Here is a 24,667-nt window from a genome sequence, read left to right as displayed (position 1 = left end):
ATTCCTCGGTGCCATCTTCCTTACTTGAAGGGAGGGGTAACTGCGGTAGCCATTTTGAGTAAGGAATCATAGCAAAGTATTACAGATGAAGAAATAGGCATTTTATCCAATCCATCACAGTACAATAAAGAGAGCTGCTGCTGTTTTACAAAAGAATGTGTGTGATCTGGAGCATTCACCCTGGGACCAGGGGTCACTCTTCTATACGGGTCCTACCCCATACCCTGGGAAGGTATAGAGGATGGAGGCGCTGCACCACCACTGAAACCATGGAGGCTACTACCCCAGAAGCCTGGTCCTGTTATCCCCCACACCACCGCGGGAGACTCAGGCCCTCCTGTTCCACACAGGTACGCACCACCCAGTACATGTAATCCGCCCTCACACACCCTAGATATGTCAGATGAGTCTAGGGGGGGGGGAGAAGGGTTACAACAGTAATGGGCAAAATTACTATTATCCACAAATGGATAATAGTGCAGTTGTCCATTTAAAATACATAAAGAACAATAAATACATTAAATACATATTGCACTCACCCTTGTCCGGCTGCCACGATGAAGGCCATCCTAATTTTCATCTTGCTAATGCCCCATCCGCTTCTGAAAAACAGAAACAAGAATAAAAACACCCAATGTAATGTCCCCTAACCCCTTAATCACCATAGCGGTTATTAACCGCTACAGTCATTAAGGGGTTAACCCACCCTCACCCACCACTCGGGAGGCCTACATACCCTCCCACACTAACCCCCCACCCCGTGAGGCCTAACCACCCACACCCACTACCCACAAGGGAGGCCTACCCACATTCCCTTGGTGCCAATACCCCCTCCCCCCACCCCAAGTACCCACAATAAAAACAATACACAGCCCCACATTAAACATCATTCTATTTATTAAATACATTACCCACCCCCTGTGCCCCCCCCCATAAATACATGATTTATCCTTTTACATACAGGGTTCATACCCCAGCCCCACGCGAGTCCCCGGCGGGCTGGCGGGTCACCTGACAGACCTACAGGGTACCAGCAACTTGTTTCACACAGGTTCCGGAGGCCTGTTGGTGGGTCCCACCAAGCGCCATGGCCCCCGTCTCCTTGGGTCACCGTGGGCCACAATTGGGTCCCCACAGTAGGTCCGCGGATGTCTGGGAGCCCCGGGTCAGACCCACAGCTGTCTGCGGGGCCTCGGGTGTTTCTCACGGGGGTCTGGGGAACTCACGAGTGCTCACTATGGGTCCGCGGTGCCCCCACGGATGTGGGACCACCGGTTCATCCCCGCACCTACGGGTCTGCGGTGCCACCACGGATGTGGGACCACCGGTTCTTCCCCGCAGACTACGGGTCCGTGGTGCCCCCACAGATGTGGGACCACCGCTTCATCCCCGCAGGTGTCACCCGTGGAACCACCAGCCTGATACCCGTGAGATACCCGAGGAGACCGCAGGTGGTCTCCAGAGGTCTCATGCAGAACCAAGGAACAAACCCTGAATGTAAAAAAAATAAACCTGGCCTATACATTCAATACATACATATCCCCCCCCCAACACCTACAGTACAATAATGTGCAAAATAACTATTATCCAGATAGGCATAATAGATTATTTGCCCATTATTAAACACATTAACTAGCATATTAAAATAAATAAAGTACTACTGACCTTATCAATAAGAAGCCCCCGTCGCCAGCAACATCCTTGTCTTTCGTTGCCCATTACATTCAGATATCAATTAACCCCTTAAACACCTTATCGGATAATAACCGCAAACTTAATTAAGGGGTTAAGCCACACTGGCACGATACCCACCCTTCACCCATTCATTTGTACAGTGGCTTCATCATGCAACTATATATATATAATACAGAGAGAGAGAGAGAGAGAGAGAGAGGGAGAGAGAGATATACACACACATGATGAACCAATATACAAATAAATGTAGAAAGGTTATCAAAAACATGCTGTACTACAAATACCACTTCTCCATACAGACACACTACAATAAAATCAATTTCCTTTAATAATCCAATCTGATCTTCCAATCAAAATCCTCAAATGCCAATCAAAAGCCACAAATGCCACTGAAAACATTGCATTTACATTGTATACATGATGCATACAATCTACGCACCATATACATTCTGCAAATGAATGTTAACAATAACATATTCCAAACAAAATACCAATACATCCAAACAAGTATACTATTTAAACCAATCCAGTAACCATCAATCAATTTGCAGACATTAATTACATCCCCAAACAATTAAAATAGCATCAATACCAATTACACAATTAATTATAGCAACCGTTAAAGAGAACAAGTTACCATCATACAAAATAGAAGGACACCAAAAAATAAAATATACAAAAGCAAGCCTCACCCTGACCTAAAGTACATTATACAATAGCAAAAATTACAACTATCTAATTTTAAAATACATGACACACACATTTATGCATAGCAGCATAGCCAAAATATTTTAAAACACAGCAAATCAAGCTTTTAAAACAACATCCTTTCTTACCCTGTATGTATATATCGATCTAGACATACATACATACATAAATACATACAGTGGCAAGAAATGATATACCAAAAATAAATAAATACACATGTAAAAAAGCTTTAAAAAAAAAGAACAAGTTAAATAAAATACATTTATTTAGTTCACTTACCATTACTTGACCCACTCACAGACTCCCGTTGAACAGCTTACTCTCGAACCAATCCACCACGCACAGGAACCCATAAAATAAAAAACCATAAAATAATAAACATTAAAATAAAAATCCAAAACAATCCACGGGTCTTCTATTTGTAATCCATCTTCATCTGTATTCTTCTTTCTTCTATCTGCGGCTCTCTTCCGGGGTCTTCATGTCTTCTACGGCCACGCCCTGGTCTTCTTCTTCTGTAGGAGGTCCTTCCTCCTCGGCGTCTGCCTTCAAAATGAAACGACATAGGCTTTTAAAGGTCTATGACGTCACATTTTCGTCATGGTTCCCACGGCCCTGATTGGGCCGTGAAAATTATGTGTTTTGGCCGAGAAAAAAAAAAATGATGACGTCACTTAAAGGCAATGAAAGCACAGCCAATCAGAATGGCTTTGCTTCAATTGCCTTTAAGATGACGTCATTAAAAGAAACATGGCCGGCCTCACATGGTACGGTAGCCAATCAGAGCATGGGAACTTCATCCCAACTCTGATTGGCTCTAGTATACCATGTGACAGAGGCTTGGGGAAGAACGGATGTGACGTCATTGAAAGCCTGTCACATGGTACTAGAGCCAATCAGAGTAGGGATAGACTGATGTGTATTGATATGTGTGTTTTATTCATAGTGTAGATGTGCAGAGGGTCTCCGGAGCTGAACCGCTTTGGTTTTAGGTCCGGGGACCCCCTGCTTCCTGAGATACAGACCCCTTTAGGGGGTGCCAGTATCCCTCTGCTTTGTTTACATTCCATGGTCACGTGATCGGGAACTTTAAATGCAGAGGGATACCGGCACCTCATAAAGGGGCCTGTATCTCGGGAAGCAGGGGGTCCCCGGACCTGAAACCAATGCGGTTCAGCTCCGGAGACCCCCTGCACATGTACACTATGAATAAAAATGGTTTATAAAATAATTTTTAATATGCCGAACTTTGCGCAGAAAGAGTGGCGGATCTCTCTCTGCTGCAGACATATCTCGGCAGGGGACGGCTTCTCGGCAGCTTCTCGCCAGGCAGCCATCTCGCCACCGGTTACTCGCCATTTTATCAAATGGTGGTGGCGCATTCATTCGCCAGGGATTCAGCCCTTACAGCATACAGCGATTTTAACACGCCAAAAACATGGCTTGTTGAAAAACTGGCGAATGGTTTTTTCCGCTGCTTACTGCATAGACCCCTATGTTTGGCTTTCCGTTTTCTCATGTATATACGGCTGCCATCACATCATTCTAAGTGACATCCAGATATCCCCAAGAACCCTAAGATACAGAGAGAGAGAGGATCTACACGAATACACTACATCATTCATTACCCACTTGAGTTTGGGTTACATGCTGGTTTATTTCAGATAAAATGTGAATTCTGAATTTATAGAAGTCTACTGAAATTGGAGATACATCTATAGAGACTGTGTTGCACTATTGTATTTATTTTTCATTCCACATATCCACCACTGAATTAATTGCGCTCCCCTTTAACTTCCACACCCCGTCTGTAAGAGCTGCACAGAGAGAGATGCTTCTCCCTGCAGAGCTCTCACAGGCGATCGCAGTGTTATTATTTACATTTTAATAACAGTGTATTGTAGCAGGAGGTCTCAGGAGCTGAAACGCATTGATTTCAGCCCCGGGGACCCCATATCGGGGCCTGTAATTCGGGATGCAGGGTGTCTCCGGAGCGGAAATCAATGTGGTTCAGGAACGGAGATGCCCTGCTCCCGTAACACTAGTATTAAAATGTAAATAAAAACAGCTTCATTACTTTAGCGGCTAGCCGCTAAGACAATGAAGGAGTTAAACCTGAGTACCCGGTTTGTTGAGGGTACAGGGGGTTGATAAAGGGGGTAGTTGCCCCAGGGTTGGTGGTTAGGCCTGCCGGGAAGGTCGCATTAGGAGTTTACCCCTTCACTACCATAGCAGTGGTAACCGATATTGTAATTAAGGGGTTAACCACTCCCGCTACTCACCAAAGAGGCTTAACCACCCACCCTTGGGGCAACAACCCCCTTCACCCAATCCCTCTGCCCCAAGAAACATTAAAATACAATAACCCTACTACCCACCTCCCCTACCCCCAACAACCCCCCTCAACACATACACTACAATAATGGGCAAAATTACTATTATCCAGATCTGGATCATAGCTCATTTGCCCATTACAAATAAAACATTATCCAGCCAGCATAAAGTAAATAAAAGTTATACTTACCCCTGCCAGGATGAAGGCCGTCCTCATCACCGTCCTCCGCGTCCATGTCCTCCGTGAGCTGCAACAGTACAATCAAAAAACAAATGAATGGCCACTAAACCCTTAATCACCTTAGTGGTTAGTAATAGCTACAGTAATTAAGGGGTTAACCCCCTCCCCCCACCTAACCACCCTCCCCAGGGCAACTACCCCACCCTGTACCCATTGATTGGCACATTAGTACACCATGCCCATATAATATGGGTATGATTTGCCACTATGGCAGTCATTGGGCAACCAAACAAAACAAGCACGAAAAATACACAACAATTAAAAAAAACAGGCATAAAAAATACACAACAATTAAAGAAAACAAGCATAAAAAATACACAAAAATGAAAAAAAAACAAGCACCAAAAATACAGAAAAAACAACAATACAGACCGGCGCCTCAATGTCCAAATGGAAAATAATGAGTCCAAAGATGTGCTGCAATGTCCAGTAAAGGTGATCCAGTTGTTAGACAGCAGTAGGAATCCAGAGATAACAGGCAGTTGTATAAAAGAGGCTCTGTCCGGTAGCAGCTGATCTTGAGCGCGTGGTGCTCCCGTAATGGCCGCAGGTGCCTCTTCTGATCACTATCAGGCCGGGCGTCACTGCAGGCCACTTCTCGCGATGTCTCCCGTCTGTGACCGGAATGACGTCACCCGCTAGGCGGAGCCGCTTGCCGCACTTGCCTCTCCTGCCGTCTGAGACTGAGAATATCTGCAGGGGTCTGCTCCTGGTAGAGTTCACCTTTACTGGACATTGCAGCACATCTTTGGACTCATTATTTTCCATTTGGACATTGAGGAGCTGGTCTGTATTGTTGTTTTTTCTGTGCTTTTCACTAACTGTGTTTGGGTTAGTTTTTTCCTGGCAGCCGTACCATATTTAGTTAATATTTTATATGACACTTCACATTGTGGTTTGTAATTTTATAATTTTGCACTATATTGTCATTATTACTATTTTATTTTTAGCGCTATATACACCATTCTTTTCTTTTAAGCACCAAAAATACACAACAATTAAAAAAAACAAGCACCATCAAGGTAATGACTGTAAATGTATTTCTATTACATAGGATGGAAGCGGGGGGTCTCCGGAGCTGGTACATTAATGTGTATCAGCTCCGAAGACTCCCGGCTTCAATCAGATGCAATAAAAAAATTCTAATCCTACTCGCAAATCCCATCTCGCCGCCCTTGTGGTGGCATAGATGAAATGTGCAAGGAGCTCGCTAGCTGAGTGCCTCGATGATCTCATCACAGATACCAGAATAGGGTTATTTTATAAAAAAAACGCGAGTTGGAGCTGTTTTTCATCTCCCGCTCGATGTGTTTGAGCAGGAGTGCTACCGCTCGGGGAGATGCACTTCCCGTATGAGTTTGGCAGGGGAACAGAGCTTTCTGAATCGAGGCAAGGAGATGAATGCAATGAGGCCAGACACGGGAGGTCTATCAGGTAATAAGGGACAGATATCCATTTGTCGCTCAAACATACATACATTACAGCGGCGGTAGCGGCGCAATATCTTTCTTTTTCCTGTCTTCATCCCTATCAGCCGGCTCCACGCTCACTGCCGTGTGCGCACGCGCGGCACCATTATAGAAAGGCTGACAAACAACAGCCAATTATAAGTGCCGCGCATGCGCATGGCGGAGCACGCGCGGCCACTATATAACAGCCCTTACTTAATAAAGCATCAAATAGTTGAAAGTGACTAACAAGAAAACATGTAATTTTTTGTCAATGACAAAATCCTGTATTATTAATTCAGCTCTAAGCTTTGTGGGCAAACATACAGATTTTTTTTTTAGCATTCATTATTTGGCAATGTACTGCTTGGCATCTACTCCTATCGCGGTACCTACTTCGCCACTCAAAAAGTAAGTAGATTGCCCTACCGCTAGTACGCCTTCCTTAACTCAAGTAATACTGTATAATTCCTTTTTATTTATATAGGCAGGCAGATAAACACAATTACATTAACACCACACTAACACTACAAAACCTAATATTTGCAGTTGAACTAGACATGAGTTCACGGATTGGGGGATAATTATTTGTGCAATCTGGCCATAATCCAGGAATATTCACAGCCAGTTGAATTTGGCCATGGGATTGTAACTCAATATGTTTTTTTAGCACACAGACCACTTTTTTTTTTTAGAACAGGTTTATTAGAAATGTGAGTAAAACGAGCATGGCATTGTTTTTCTGTGCTTTGTGATTTAACCATTTCCCCGCTATACAAGATTTATTACAAATAGTCCAGAGATCGCACTATGGCATAAGCAAGCACAGCCGTTTGTTAGATCCCCCCATCAAGCTTGGAGGCAGGGGCAGAACTAGGGAACTGTGGGCCCTGGTTCAAGTTAAAAAAAATTCCCCCCATCCCCTCCCTCTGGATCTTACATGCGGCACGTGCACGGCAGAGAGGCTCCTCCCAGGCGGCAATTGCGGATGTTGGGCCCAACTTCTGTGTTAGGTCCAACTTCCATGTTACTGTAGGTCTATCGGGGCTTCTAGCAGGGCACCGAGAGACCAAGGTTTAGTCGGGAGGGGGGCTCGGGGTTGGGAGCGGGGGTAGTGGAGAGAGGGGGGGGGGTGTCTTTATAACTGCCAGACACTGTTCCAGCTGCTAAAATACGTACCGGAAAGGCGTTCTGGCTGTGGGAGGATGGGTACCGTGTGGGAAGGTGGGCTCTGGTGTGGCTGCCTTTCTGGTACATATTTTAGCAGCTGGAACAGAGTCTGTCAGTTATACAGACAGCTACCTATGGTAACCATATATGGAACAACTCACTGACTCTAGAAGAAATATAATATAACCAGGGAATAAGCCAAACTGAAAATAATTTTATTTGATGTAAACACAAGATAGCAGTAACTTGGAGAGATGTCTCACACTGGGTAATAGAGCTCGAGGTAAATAACGTTTCAAGGTGGATAACCCTTCTTCAGGCCCGTTCCCTCTGGTCCAAAAAGTAAGGTACTTCTCTTTTCCCTCTTTCCCCAACCAGTAATTAGCCAGCCAAACCCACAGTCATGGATAATCAGATGTCCAGCAAAACAGAGCAATAACTCACAAGTGCTCAATGTCCAAAAATCAGCAAGAGTTCCAATCCGGTCAATAGCAAATAATGAAAGATCAAACCCAAAGGTCCTTGGCAGTCTCAGTGGCTCTACATAACATGAGTAATCCCAACAGATAAGTCATCTGAGAAATCTAAATTACCCCCGTAGGTAAATATCCTGATTTATGGTGCCAATATAAAACATAACATTTTTTTTAAATATTAAAAACCCGTAATAAAGGTGGCGGACTTAATAGAGAAAGGCTCAATAATATCATTCCAAGATCTTCAACAGAAATTCCATCCCCACCACTTTCCGCTATTTAGCTTTCAGATCAGACATTTTATATTAGCTATATCCCAAAAAACTAAATTTACAGAACCAACAAAATGTGAAAAGTTATGTACAAGCGGTATATATAAGAAGGGTCTGATATCGGAGATCTACTCAGGAATATCACTGCCAATAGTAGCCGTCAATCACAGATATATGAAAAAATGGGCTGAGGACCTCAATACGGAAATAGATAAAGATGACTGGGAGGATATCTGGGAATCGGCAGCAAAAACTTCAATTTGTACTACTATAATAGAAAATATATATAAAATACTATTTCAATGGTACCTAACCCAGAGTAGGCTGAGCTCAACAGCAGCTGCATGGAAAAAACTGAAAGCCCCGTCAAAGCAAACGGTTATCCGCAGAATTAAGGAGGTTAGAATGATGGAGCTCCTCTCAGCCCTCCTAGCCCAGAAAACAGACCAGCATTATAAGGTCTGGGACGCATGGCCTGAGAACTAGAAGAATAGAGCCTCGGAATCTATCTCAACCAAAGGTAAAACCTAATACCGGAACCGATGCTGGGGAGATAAAGGGGACGATCTCTTTCCCTTGTCTCCCCCCCTCCCTTCTTACCCTTTCCTCTCCCCCCCTCTCTTCTTCTATTCTTTTTCACCCCTTTCAAGTAATAAAGCACTTAAAGACTTTGAAGGTAGCTGCCTCCCGAGCTGTGCATATTTTTCCTCTGATGTCGCTGGATCAATAAAGGACATTTTAATCATACCAGGTTCGTAGCCCCCTCTCACTTGTTCTCTTAGTGCTCCGGTTGTTCCTCGTCTGGATCGTGCTGCCACAACATAAATGTGGACAGTCTAACTGTCATGGGATGGGAGTATAGCCCTGCGTCCCTTTTAGGTGGTGACAGGTTTAGATCCCTGTGATATAGAGACATTTTGTATTTTTAAATTAAACAATTTAATACCAGAGGGTTTAAATGGATGTATTGACACTCTCACACTCCTCTCACACACTCACACTCCTCTCACACACTCACACTCCTCTCACACTCACACATTCTCACACTCACATTCTCACACAGTCTCACACTCCTCTCATACACTCACCTCACACTCCTCTCACACTCCTCTCACTCACTCACACATTCTCACACTCACAAACTCACACAAACACTCACAGGAGACAAGGGGGGCCCAAACACAACAAGAAATGGAGAACGAGCGGGTGAGGAAGCGCTCCAAATCCCACAAGACTAAGCGGAACCGGCGCTGGGAGTCCCGCTTCAGGTCCCGATCACCATACCCAATAGGGACATCGGAGAACCATGGGGGGATCGGAGGGGTATGGGGGGCATCGAAGAGGCGTGGGGGGGGGGGCATCGGAGAGGCATGAGGGGCATCAGAGAGGCATGGGGGGCATCAGAGAGGGATGGGGGGCATCAGAGAGGCAGGAGGGGCATCAGAGAGGCATGGGGGGCATCAGAGAGGCAGGGGAGGGGCATGGGAAAGTTCTTACTTGCTCACACAGGATCACGATTTAAAAGGAAGGGAAATTAAACAGAACCATGTGCGCTGCTTGGGCCAATTGCCTGCGGGCAAAATCCATTCGCCCCTGGCGATCGGGTGACCGGATTTGTCGACCACTGTACCTATTAATATTAAAGGCTATGTCAAGATTCAATGTGTTTATAACATTTATATAGAAAAGCTGAACTGGCAATGGTTTTATATAAGTTACAGTTAGATAGACCCCTCAATATAGTACCGTATATCTATTCAGAAGATGCGTACATATATACACATCAAACGTAAAATCAGAGAGATAGTATGTGTGAAAAGTATACTTATTCCGTCGAGGATTTCCATATATTTAACAATGAAATAGCAAAGAAATATTTTGTTATGATATATGTGAGGGGTTCATTTTGGTTGTTCAGGTTACTCAAGTCAAGGTACCCAGACTTGACTATGATATATGTAGGCATATCAATTGCAATTACACTATGTATTGTGATCTTTTTAATACTATTGGGCAATTACAGAATTTTTACAATAGCTCAGGAGATTTTATTCCCAGTCCAGGAAAGGCAGGATCCTGTACAGTAAAAACTAATGTAACTATAAGAGCAGAAATGTTTGTGCAATAGTGGGAGAAGAGTGTTGTACTTATGTGGCTAATGTCACCCATGATATACTACGGGAAAAAATTGTGTCAAAATTGGAAGACTCTTTGAAAATAACATCTAGCTGGGATTTGGGATTTGGGATTAGGCACATGGTTTGAACCACTGGGAGCGAAACTGGTGCAAGAACTGATTCTACGTGTATGTGTTTTTGTTGTCATATTCATTGTTATCTCAAGTCTTTCCTCCATGCCCCTCCAAGAAGATGTATATGAAGAACAGACAGAAACCGCTCTTATGTAACAATACCCTCCTGATGTGATCCAATGACAAATAAATGCAGGAGAGGGAAAGACAATTGTGAATGGATATGGAGCGGGTGAGACTCCAAGGGATTGAGGTACCGGACCAAGGGTTACATCAAGTAAATACCCTCTACCAGGAAAGGATACCGTGTTTTCCAAGAATAAAGTTATACATTTCTCACTGAAGATTTCGAAAAGTATTAGAGAAGGGACTAATTAAGTAATATTGCTGAAATCAGTATACTGTTGAAATTAATATATTACTGAAATGGACTGGGGGGGTCTCTGGAGAAGGATTGAAGGCGATGTTCTGTTTCCATTTTGTCTGTTATGTTTTCAGTCTCCATTTTGTGTGTAAGAATGAGTGTGTGGTTTGAATGTGTTTTGCTCACAGTAGATTTACGACTGTGTCTGTAGTTTACATCCACATTCCTAGTATCAGAAAGTACCTGGTTCCTATAGAGAGCTCCGTTAATCCAGTTTTAACCAGGTTTTAATGATCTGTAAGATGATTGGTTTAAGAATCAAGGAATGGTTAGTATATTCTGCCTAGTAACCTATTTTAGGTTACCTACCTATTTTTAGGACCTACCGTTGTAAATAATCACTCAGTGTCAACCTAAACAGGGCTTCTCTATAGAGACATTTTAGAGACAGATGTACCCTTAATATAAATCCCCAATGTATGGTAACTGACAATATCCCAATATATATACCAATTAAGAAAGAACCTTTGCAAATCAGATATAATATGTATAAAAAACATAAGAATTATACTGCATAATCTGACACTCGGATGCACACATTGCAATATAATTATCGTTGAATTGGACTTCTTACACATACCCGCTACTCTCTCTCCCCCCTTTGTTACTACAGTATATGGAAGAAAGGACAAACAGGACTACCCACCCTTCTTTACTCATCGATTTACAGTCAATGCTTTTACTTCATAAATTTGATGTCGTTTTTTCACTAGTTTTCTAGTCTGCAAACTTTGATAAATGACCGGTGAGACTGAAACATGAGTGCTAAAGCCATTAGCGACTGTTAAACACTGTCCACTTGGAGAACTGTTAACTATCGATAGTTGATATACTGTAGTACAATACAGGAAGTGGTATCCCATGGGGGGAAAGAATAAGCGGTCCACTGCGAAGGAAAACGATGGAGGCTGGATCGCTCAAAAATAGAAAAACGATTTATTGGGCTATCAGCAACATGCTAAAACCAAAGAACAAGCAGAGACCTCTGACGTGTTTCGCGCATGCGTGAACTTTATCTAAGATACTGTACAATAGCAAGTGGAACAAATTATAACAGGAAACTATTTACCAAATTGATTGTAGCACGGTGCAGGAGCAGTCCATTTGGTCAACGTCACTTATGATAGGCAAATTATATAGGAGTAGTACAGGGATCAAGTTAAAAATGAATAATATTAGATTTGTTTCTTGTTTTCTTTTGCAGGAGAAAGAGAAGATGGACCTGGGCTTCAGGCTTTTCAACAAGGTTTATTATAAGAAGTGTCTGGCTGCTTTTTACTTTACTTCTATAGCCCTGATCTCTACCTATTATCATCATCTACTAAAAGCCCAAACCATCTTGGAAAAGCCCAAACCATTAAAAACAGCCATTGGCAGCATCACAGCACTGGAAGATAACAGAACCTTTATCATATCAGCCTATTACGACAACAGAGAATCAAACAGCGTTCGTGTCATTGCAATTCTTCACGTTCAAGAAGTGACAGAACTTTATTGTTGGTTTCACTGTACACATAAGGACGACTATATGCCTGTCAGGGCACAAATAGATGTGCATTCAGACAGATTTGGATTCCCTTATGCTACGACAGATCTGCTCTGTAGAGAACCCCTAAACTGTGATCCAAAATATGTCTCCATCCACTGGTCCACCACAAGAGATCGACATCATATTCCCGTGTTTGAAATAAAGAATAGCGAGCCTGGGCCCCTTTCTGTCGATTTCACAGTCTGCATCTCTACTATGTTTGGGAACTCTAGCAATGTTTTGCAGTTTATCCAGGCAATAGAAATGTACAGACTTCTTGGAGCACGACGAGTCGTCATCTATAAGAACAGCTGCAGCGTTGCCATGGGAAAAGTTTTAGACTATTACATATCGGAAGGGATGGTAGAGATCATACATTGGCCCATTGATTCATACCTGCTGACATCGGATTCCTGGCATCATTACATGGACGACAACAATGAAATTGGCTACTTTGGACAACTTGCGGCACTGAACGATTGTATGTATAGAAACATGTACAGAAGTAAATATGTAGCATTCAACGACATTGATGAAATCATTTTGCCGAAAAAACACAAAGACTGGAAAGGAATGATGGAAAGTCTTAAGAAGCAATATCCAAGCAAAGAAGTCTTCCTGATTGAAAACCACTACTTTCCTTTAAACATCAAAGACTCTACGTTCCGTATGTCATTTCCTACAAATATATCAGGAGACAATATTTTGCAACATATTTACTATGAACCAGAGCAGCCCAATGTCTACAATAATCATAAAATGATAGTCAATCCAAGGAAAGTCATTCAAACATCAGTTCACTTTGTTTTAAAAGCTTATGGAGAAAAACTAGAGGTTTCCAGTAATATTGCGGGTCTGCAGCACATCAGAAAGGCTAAGCAACCAAACCTACCGTTTACATCACTGATAAAAGACACAACCATATGGAAATATAATGCCTCTTTAATTACAAATGTTAATAATGTCTTGAGAATTCTCAATTGTACAAATTAAACCTGGTACAGGCGCAGGAAAATGCATTTGCGACACTCCTGTAACGTGGAGTGGTTTTCACATAAAGTACTAAACCAGGACTGGCCAACTTCAGTCCTCAAGGGCCACCAACAGGTAAGGTTTAATGCAGCAGTGCGCAATCTTTCCAGCGTGCGCCCCTCTTCCTGCTTCCCTCTCTGCCCGCGCCCCCCCCTCTTCTCTCCGGCGTCAAATGATGCGGCAGGGTCACGTGACGTCATGTTTTCATGCCAACGTGACGTCACATGACCCGCAGTGTCATTTGATGCCGCGTTGCCATGGCGGTCGCCAAAGAGAAGGTTAGTGCCATTGCAGAGGCCTCACGCGATCCCCCGGCATTAATTTAAATGCCTTGTGGGAAGAGCACGGGGCCTCTGCAACCGCCGCAAACCCCCCCCCCGAACAATCTTGCTCCCCCCTTTTGCGCCCCGCTGGTTTAAAAGATATCCCTGCTTTAGCACAGGTGGGTCAATCAGTGGGTTAGACTGATTGGACTACATGTGCTGAAGCAAGGATATCCTGAATACCTGTTAGTGGCCCTTGCGGACTGGGGTTGGCCACCCCTGCATTAAACCCTGTATATGTTAAAAAGAGACAACGCTGGATGTTTTTCAGGACGTTTACTGCCGTGGGTTAACATTTTGGTCCCGCACATGGGCCTTTCTCAATATGTCCCTCTGTGGGGCCCCAACGCTGATCCAAAGCAATAAACACCCTAAAAAACGCCCATGTGACTGCTGCCTTCTCTTCTGCATTTGACATGAACTTGACTTCCCCATCACACCTATTTCTTCCATGTATCAAATGTGTCCATGGCGGGGACAGTTCCTAGATAGTTTGGGCGGTCCCTCCGACGTCACAACCCCAATTAAAATGTACCTTATTCTAATTTGAAACATATGGTAGTTCATTTTAATTAATTCACTTTAATTTCAGTTGCCTTGTTAATTTTTAATTATTATACTATTGTTATAATTTATTCAAAAATTTGGAAAACGGTCACAGAATAGTTTTTTTATTTACCTTACAAAGGTACAATGGATCGTATATTGTCTGTCTCATTTTATATCAAGTTTTATATATATATATATATAAATATATATATATATATATATATATATATACATATATATATATATATATATATATATATATATATATATATATAATTATATACAATAAAGATCTGCGCCTGTGTGGAGATGTCAGAGAACGAGGTTGAATCAAAAATAAAAAAATATATAAATATATAAATAATGTATGTATTATTGATATAAATACCGTATATATGTTATCCAATATATACACTAATATAGCATGACCAAGAGATATCTAAACCATAATACATTAATAAATACATATACGGTGCTGTGGAACCTCCTATGAATGCACAATACAAGCTGTCCTTTTGAGTCCAAAAACAATGTCCAATGAAGGGGAATAAAACCAAGCACTATCAGGAAGCAGGCAGCTTCTCAACGAGGGTGCAACGACCTCCCTCTCCACCTGCATAGAAAAAAAGAAGAAAAAAAGCGCCGATTCCTAGTGCATTACTGTGCAAAAAAATATTTAATTTCCCAAAAAGGCTCATAAAATGAACTCACAAACATAGATGAATGAAAAGCATGTTATGAGATAATACTCATGCTCCAAAGGATCAGCAACCGCCGCTTCACTGCTAAACTGCTCCGTGGCTCCACCGTGTCAGATCTTGCCCTCGTTGTTCACCGCCAGCAGGAACTCACGAAGTCGGGCTCACCGCAACTCCTCTCCCCGGTCACACACCAACAGATGAACTTTGGTTCCCTCCGGGGACGATAGATGTGGTGGGACTGCAAGTAACGTCACCCGGTAGATGTAAATGACAAACGGGCTAGGATTTTCCAGCAGATCTGCCTGTTCATTTTATGAGCCTTTTTGGGAAATGAAATATTTTTTTGCACAGTAATGCACTAGGAATCTGCGCTTTTTTTCTTCTTTATATATATATATATATATATATATATATATATATATATATATATATATATATTGTTTCATTTGCTGTAACTAAAAATAAAGAATTTGACTAAATTCTCCAGCGCCATCTAACCCCTGCGGCATGTTTACTTACACAAGTTTACTCTGTGAGTCATCGTTCCTTCCATGCTCTCTTTAAAAAAAGAAGATCAGTTTTGGGTTCGTTGAATATATATTGGGGCACATCATTAAATATATAATCACACCAGAATTACGAACCTTACAACTGTAGGAATACAAACCACACAAATAATCAAAAGATTATAAACAGCCCCCTGTAATTGCACTCAAGGTAGGTGACAAAATGGATAGATTGTCTACTGAAAACTGGCTGGATATTTAACCAAATCCTGATGTAGGATACACTACCAAAAGGTCACACGCATTATAAAATAAAAAAGACTTTAATAGTTATGCTGTAAAAACGACGAGACACTATAAAAATGCACAACAGTGCATAGATAAAATCCCCAAATGTGTTTGGTCATGGTAACTATGTGAACAAATTGTGTTCCAAATATATAGCAAATAGTGAAACAAACGCTATATATATGAAGCTGCAATATTGCATACACAGGTATTCTAAATAGTAAATGGATATTGCAATGTGGAGGAAAGATAACTGTGGACTCAATGAAAACCACTGTGTCAAAAGTAATGTGACCAGCAATTGCTCTATAAGTAAACTCTGTGTATGATGTAACTTAGTCTCTATGGAGACCTAAAACAGCTCGGTAAGGTCAAGACACAGAGAGAACAATAGCACTACCAACGTTGTAAGTAGTATGTCCCGGGTAGCGCACACCGCAAGGTGCGCAATAACAAGTCCCCGGAGAATATGAACAACGCAGGACCCAATAGAGTATTATACAACCTGATATCCGTGAGCAATAAGCAGCCGTTAAGATCCGTGTATAGTCAGGAGCTACCGTTACTCCAAACATAAGCCGCGCAGTTTTCCATCACCTTATTGTGCAGTTTTGAAACAAGGTAAGTTGTTCGTAACCCAATGCTCGGGGTCAGAGTGCTTCGTCTACGTTCTACTTTGCTCTTCTAATTGCACTGGGTTGTACAGAAGATGACAAGCAAAGCACAGACACATAGGTTTGCTGAGATTCACAGAAACTAAACTGCCTAAAACTTTGCTCAGAGGTAAATCAGCCCGGGTGATTCCTGGAAGATTACAGTATAGAGAAATAAAAGTGATCTCAAAACCCGTCTGGCGTGTAATCGGAATGCATTGTAACCTTTATTTAAAAAAAGCCTTTGTAATTATCTTCTTGTCCACTCAACAATCAAATAATAGTTTCCAGTGTTGAAATTCACGGATTAAAGGATTATTCAAGCTTCATTCATTTCTGTAATTAGGAGCGTGTGAACTGCCAAGTACAGTACACCTTTGTGTTTATTTAATGCTGCAGTCACCTGGAATAAAAAGCAAAAAAAAATATGGCACCAGTAGGAATTCTACCATTACTTTATTACTGAAATATAAATACAATATACTTTGGTAATTACTGAATGTACTTGTATAAACTCCTGCTCTTTACACATCACATCTTCACTCTAACCCAGGGGTGGGCAGCTCCAGCACAATGGCCACAAACATATCCCTGCTTCAGCAGAGGTAGCTCAATTAATGGCTCAGCTGAAGACTGAGCCACCTCTACTGAAGCAGGAATATCCTTAAAACCTGACCTGTTGGTGACCCATGAGGACTGGAGTTGCCCACCCTTGCACTAACCCCTGACCTATTTACTGTACATGTCCTTTTTTGCATTGCTGTGTTATATCAACCATCTATCTAGACCAGGGTTTCCCAAACTTTTTTTTCCGTGACCCGGTTATTTTTTGAACTTCTCCTTCGTGACCCACTAAAAATTTTATCGCCTATAGGGCCTGCACAGACACACACACAGCCACTGATACACACACACACAGCCACTGATACACACACAGCCACTGACAGACACGCAGCCACTGACACACACACTGATACATACACACAGCCTCTGATACACACACACGCAGCCACTGACACACACACGCAGCCACTGACACAAACACGCAGCCACTGACACACACACACGCAGCCACTGACACACACACACGCAGCCACTGACACACACGCAGCCACTGACACACACGCAGCCACACAGATACACACACACACACACTCGCTCTCCCCTATACCCACACACACTCGCTCTCCCCTATACCCACACAGACACAAACAGTGAATTACAGGCAACGACGGATGTGAGTGACTGGAGAGGGGGCCAGGGGCACTTGGGTGGGAGGGAGGGAGGGGGCCAGGGGCACTTGGGTGGGAGGGAGGGGGCCAGGGGCACTTGGGTGGGAGGGTGGGAGGGGGACCAGGGACACTTGGGTGGGAGAGTGGGAGGGGGACCAGGGGCACTTGGGTGGGAGGGTGGGAGGGGGACCAGGGGCACTTGGGTGGGAGGGTGGGAGGGGGACCAGGGGCACTTGGGTGGGAGGGTGGGAGGGGGACCAGGGGCACTTGGGTGGGAGGGTGGGAGGGGGACCAGGGGCACTTGGGTGGGAGGGTGGGAGGGGGACCAGGGGCACTAGGGGGACCAGGGGCACTTGGGTGGGAGGATGGGAGGAGGACCAGGAGCACTTGGGTGGGAGGGTGGGAGGGGGACATGGGGCACTTGGGTGGGTGGGAGGGGGACATGGGGCACTTGGGTGGGTGGGAGGGGGACATGGGGCACTTGGGTGGGTGGGAGGGGGACATGGGGCACTTGGGTGGGTGGGAGGGGGACCAGGGGCACTTGGGTGGGTGGGAGGGGGACCAGGGGCACTTGGGTGGGTGGGAGGGGGACCAGGGGCACTTGGGTGGGTGGGAGGGGGACCAGGGGCACTTGGGTGGGTGGGAGGGGGACCAGGGGCACTTGGGTGGGTGGGAGGGGGACCAGGGGCACTTGGGTGGGTGGGAGGGGGACCAGGGGCACTTGGGTGGGTGGGAGGGGGACCAGGGGCACTTGGGTGGGTGGGAGGGGGACCAGGGGCACTTGGGTGGGTGGGAGGGGGACCAGGGGCACTTGGGTGGGTGGGAGGGGGACCAGGGGCACTTGGGTGGGTGGGAGGGGGACCAGGGGCACTTGGGTGGGTGGGAGGGGGACCAGGGGCATTTGGGTGGGTGGGAGGGGGACCAGGGGCACTTGGGTGGGTGGGAGGGGGACCAGGGGCACTTGGGTGGGAGGCAGTGACTGGGTGGGGTGACTTACCTTGCCGCCGGACGCTTTCCCCTGCTGCCCCCGATATCCCCTGCTGCCCGGGACGGGAGGTGGGCTTGGGGGGACGGGAGGTGGGCTCGGGAGGGGGTGCCACGGGAGGTGAGCTCGGGAAGCTGGCTGCGGGGGGAAGCTGGCCGCGGGGGGAAGCGGGCCGCAGTAGGAGCTTGAACTTCCCCCTCCGTCCCACGTAACGTGCGGGACGCAGAGGAGCTGGTACTTCCTCCTCCGTCCCACGTTGGGAGCGGGGGGGGAGGAAGGGAGCAGGCCCTGCTTGCCCTGCGCAAGCGCGCGGGACCGCAGGGGGAAATCGCCGGCATTTTTTTAAAATTGAGCAGGGGGGACGGGAGACACCGCGCGGCCAGCCTCGCTGCGACCCGGCAATTTTGGTGCCGTGGCCCGGTGTCGGGTCGCGACCCACCGTTTGGGAAACGCTGATCTAGACACTTCACACCCTTTTAAACACTAAATGAAGATCCGGTGCTGAACCAGTCTTTGAGTCTCTGTCCACTGACAACAACTTCCCTAACCAGTCAAATATGTATTTATTTTATTCCTCCATATTTCTTCTATGCCCGCAGGAGGCTAGCAAGTTTATTAATGAGTAAGAACCGGACCTTGATAGGGTGCTGCACCCTGAGGAATGGGTGGGACATATTCGAGGCAGCCTACAAAGCATGTATTTGTGCGACTATTAAGGAAAACGCTTATACGGTCCTATACTGGTGGTATTTATCCCCAGTGCGGCTCTCGAAGATGTTCCACAGGTCTTCTCCTATCTGTCCGAAGGGATTCGGCAACGGGCTGATTTCCTCCACTATGGTGGTCCTGCCGCAAGGCGGCACTTCTCTGGACCCAGGCACCGATTGTCTCAGAGTGTCTTCGGTCTCAAGGAGACTGGACCCCTGGTCTTGGTTACTAAATTTGCCCTTGCAAGATCTTGATAAACATGCTAATAAACTAATCTCAAATATTATGACGGAAGCCAGATGTGCCATGACCCTACAATGAAAAAAAACCAGACCATCCCTTCCTTAGTGAATATCAAAAATACACACAGCTCCTGCAAGCTCAGATCCCAAATCCACCACATCATATATATTTGTGCCAAAAGCAGTGCTACTAGGATTGGGACCTCTTGTATAGAACAAAAGACAAAAAGCCCCAGTGCTACATCCAAGTGCTTGTCAACTTGGCTGTGGCATTGGGACTTTTTGCTTTTTTGCTCTACACATGAGGTCACAACTCTAGTAGCTCCTATATTGACACAAATATATAATGTGGTGGGTTTGGATTCTGAGTTTACAGGGGCTCTGTGTGTTTGCAAATTTCACTATGAAAAGCAACTTTCAGATTAGTGAGCCCTCCCCTCTGATTTCAAGCTCGCCCATCCTACCTTTTTAATTGCCGTTCTTGATAAGCACCTGTAAACGACCAGTCTACAGTATTAAAGACAGCTCTCCCTCCATTAGAGAAGTTAAAATAATAATAACAATAACATGTTCTGGTATAGCGCTGCTAGTTTTACGTAGCGCTTTACAGAGACATTTTACAGACACAGGTCCCTGCCCCGTGGAGCTTACAATCTATTTTTTTTTGCCTGAGGCACAGGGAGATAAAGTGACTTGTCCAAGGTCAGAAGGAGTGGACACTGTCACGGTAACTTATGACAGGCTGTAATTTACACCCAAATATACTGGGTTGAACTGGTATGAGACTTAGATATGATAAAATATAATTTATTCCTTGATAAAGGTGAACACACGAGATATACAAATAACAGGCAAAATATGGACACTTACTTAAAGGTAAGGACAAGAAAGCCATCAGGATACAGGATGGGCCATTTCTTCCATAATTCAGTTGACATCACAGCAATACATGCAGATCATGAATGAAGACAATTGAGTAAGGGTTGACTCTGACTTATATACCATTTTACCCCTTCTCTTACACTCAAGGCGCCGAGTTGTCTAGTAAAAAAACCCTTTGAAGCTCTTTGAAGCAGATTTTTGACTTCCATTGTTAGTGTGAAGTATCACACTTAAAAACCACTCAGTTCCTTGGTTCCTGGGCCCAGCATAAACAATTAGGCAGTTAGCCTTTGATCACCGGGCTATGTTAATTCTTTGCAGGATGTTCTTCCTGCCTATTAGCATAACAGACGGAGTCTGCAGTTTCCAGAACAGACCCAAACCACATATACATTTTAATACATACACATACTAAAGTACCCGGTTCTGGTAGGTCCAGCGGGTCCAAACTTTCCAGATCTTAATGCCGGAACTGGGACACCATATGGTCCAAGTTTCAGCCCGCTAGGACCTTGGGAACCAGAGTTACACAAATATCACATAAACCGTTTCATATTTTATTATAAAAATCTCCGCTAAAAAGAAATCTCAGCGTTTCACTAAATCCCCATTGGAAACAACGGGCTCCGCCGCCGTGAGTTTCAATGGAGCAACTCCGCCGTTGTAGCCAATGGAGTTTCCTGCCATAGACTTTCAATGGGAGAACCGCCGCCATTGAACTCTATGAGAAAATCCACAAATCTTTACATTCGTCCACACTCCGTCTGGTTGGTCTGAGGGGGCTGGGAAGGGGCATGCATTAAAGCCGGAACCTTGGCTACATGCCACCCAAATCCCATCCCTCTGGGCATTCCAGAACCGGAGCTATGGACTTACACGTTTCAACATTTTACACTTAGTCATTTTTCCGCCACGCGGCTTTTCCCCCATTGGAATCAATGGCAAAGGTCACGAACTTTCAAGGGGGTCCATACTCCGTCGGGTTGGTCCAAGAGGGTCAAGGATGGTTCTGCAGCCATGCCGGAGCAGTGCCTACAGGTGCCCCAAACCCTGGCCCTCTGGACCCTCCGGAACCGGAGATATGGACTCATGATTTTCAGCTTTTCACACTGAGGGGCCTATGCAGAGAGCAGCGGTTAAAAAAATTGGAGATTTGAAACACTTTACCATATAATGGCGCGAATGTATCTCCGTATGCAGAAAGGTAGGATAAGTGCCAATATTAACATGCAGGAATATGTAGAGTTGAAAACGGCGTGATTAGCGCGGTAGAAAACTGCTTAGAAAAAAACGGATATTGCTGGTTATGTAATCTGGAGCCCCCCTGCATCCATCGGCGGCAGGACAAAAGGGCTGCTTATTTTGTTACTGTTCCCTATCGCCGCTCACATGCACCTTCTTGCCAACTTTTGTTGGCGTGCATACTTGGAGAACATCTCTCCATGATTTTGGCGACATGAGCCGCGAAATGATGATCGGCCCTTCCTGCATACGGCGGTTTGAAATACTGCAGAAATAGAGGTTCGCGCCAACCGCGCGGCGCGTTTTTAAAACAAAAAAAATAAATTGGCGCTTTTCTCTCTTTTCCCCTCTTTCGCGCCAGTTCATGAATTTCTGTTGCCAAATTTCCCTGCAGCCTGGCGATATACCGCGCCTCGCTGCTCTCTGCATTGGCCCCTTAGTCGAAATCCTGAGCTGTTTCTGCCGCCGCCATTGGAACCTATGGCGCGACCCGCTCTCTCGGCACGACCCTTCTCGGGGGTCCAGGATTCAGGGACCCGGTGGTGGTCGAGTGGGGGGAGGCCTAGGAACTAGGGGCAAAAAGAATTTTATTTCTAGGTGCTCTAGAACTGTAGATTCCCACGCCACTTATCATTGAACTTGACTATATTGATTTAACTCTTTTAAAGGACATTGTATCCGCTTTGCGGTTTTGCGGTTTGGACGGCAGCCAACTCGTTCCTGGAAAGCGCCGTCAAGGAATCTCCATTGAAGTCAATGAGCCCATTGACTTACAATGGGAAACCGCCGCTCCTCCTCTCGGACACCATCTGCTGGTCTTCACGGGAAACAGGTCCAAAACAGCAAGATCCGCCATTGAAATGCATTGAGCTCTAATGGCGGCCTATGGGACTCTGCAAAATGGTGCCTGAAAAGGCAGGAAAATTACACAGAGGGCTATAATCACTAAAGAAATATTAACCCTTGCCCTCCCGGATGGATCCCAGCATGTAGGTGATGCAAACACTGGCATAACACGATACATTTACACAGGGGAATAACCATTTCGATATTGAAGCAAGGCAAAACACATTACTGGACCTCAGTTCAGTTAACCCCTTGCTTCCCTGATGAGAGTAGAGGGTGGACAAATAAGGTTGTAACCCCATTAATCCCGGGCCAAATCCTCTCTATCATCACAGACACCCAGAATTGAACCAGGTTCCCCTGCTTCACACTCAGTGCCAGTCAGTGTCTTTACTCACTGGGCCACTCCACTGGGTCATACCATGAAGTGGTTGTAAGCTTAAACTACTTTGACCAAACAATTACAGTAAACTAAATAACCCTTACTTATGAGAAGATAAACAGATAAGTATTTAACTATATAATTTGTCAAGTTGGATGTAGCACTGGGACTTCTTGTCTTTTGGTATATAAAAAATAAAATATGGTCGATCTTTCAAACGGAGAGAATGACGATCTTCCCGAGGGATTCACGTTCCATAGGATGTGGCAGCCGTGGCTGATATATTGCAGCATCAGAGGCTCGGATTTCCAGGCACTAGACAGCTCCTCAGCCCTACTCTAACTTCCAACAAAACTGCCATGGCTCTGCCGTACCGCCCCTTTCCCTATGTCATGGAACTGATGGTCTCTGACCAGGTCACAGGTCCCCAGTGTCTGAGTCCTAGAGATCTCCCCCTTCCCTGATGCAGAATACCTCCGATTCCGACTCTGTATTCACCTGTATTTACCTGCATTCACCTGTATTTACCTGTATTTACCGGCATTCACCTGCATTCACCTGTATTTACCTGTATTTACCGGTATTTACCTGCATTCACCTGTATTCACCTGTATTCACCTGTATTTACCTGTATTTACCTGCATTCACCTGTATTTACCTGCATTCACCTGTATTTACCGGCATTCACCTGCATTCACCTGAATTGCATCTGTGTAACTTTGTAACCTTATTATCTTGATTCAATGCACCAATATGTAACTGTATCACTGACTTGAGCTAGACACCCTTGTACCCGAACCCCTTTTTTCTGTATGCCCCACCCCTTCCCCTATGTCCCCCTGTAATCTCATTTTTGTATGATTATTGAATTCCTTGTAAAACCAATAAAATATTAGTATTAAAAAAAAAAACAACAAATGCACTCAGGATTACCATCCGGCTGCAAATATAGAAAAAGCACATGCACATACATACAAACGTCAAAAGATGTATACTCGACTGGTGACAGAAATAAAATGTAATTATAATAAATATTAGCTTCAGACCTTGATTTTTATAATATACTTGCTCCAATCAATGGTATATACGGAAATGCTTCTGTGTGGTACTGCAAATACTCAAGTGTGTCTTCTATGTCTAGTGGTCGACAAATCACCAAAAAATCTACTCGCCAAACAAAAAAATCTACTCGCCACCTAGTACCACACGTGTGCTGCTTGGGCCAATAGGAGCTCGCCACAATGTTAAATCCACTCGCCCGGGGCGTGCAAATGTATAGGTTTGTCAAACACTGTCTATGTCTATACACAGCAACTATACCTGTTTTGCAGATACACATTCCATCTATGGCCAACGTTGAAGTTTGTTCTCACAATGATAGTTGTAGGCTATAATCTTTTAACATCACCAAACAGGGTTAGCAAACACAGAGGGTCCCTTCTGGTCCCTCTTAGCAGCATACTTCATAGTCCAGTGTTGTTCAACTCCAGCCCTCAAGTCCCCCCCACCCCCCCAACAGGTCAGGTTTTCAGAATATCCCAGCTTCAGC

At 44.7% G+C, this 24,667-nt stretch overlaps 1 protein-coding gene across 2 annotated transcripts in view; it reads left to right on the top strand.

The window, feature by feature from the left end:
* Window positions 1-14,774, top strand: part of LOC142472157 (glycosyltransferase family 92 protein F13G3.3-like) — a 41,715-nt gene extending 26,941 nt beyond the window's left edge. For both annotated transcript variants that reach the window (XM_075579005.1, XM_075579004.1), the window contains exon 2: window positions 12,224-14,774. In XM_075579005.1, coding sequence (XP_075435120.1) covers window positions 12,236-13,540 — 1,305 coding nt within the window. In that variant the 5' untranslated portion in view covers window positions 12,224-12,235 and the 3' untranslated portion in view covers window positions 13,541-14,774. The remainder of the gene's footprint in view (window positions 1-12,223) is intronic.
* Window positions 14,775-24,667: the final 9,893 nt, after the last annotated feature.

Source organism: Ascaphus truei, chromosome 21, assembly GCF_040206685.1.
Source record: "Ascaphus truei isolate aAscTru1 chromosome 21, aAscTru1.hap1, whole genome shotgun sequence".
NCBI classification, from domain to species: Eukaryota; Metazoa; Chordata; class Amphibia; order Anura; family Ascaphidae; genus Ascaphus; species Ascaphus truei.
The sequence above is the reverse complement of the archived record's forward strand: the minus strand, read 5'-3'. Positions and strand labels throughout refer to the sequence as shown.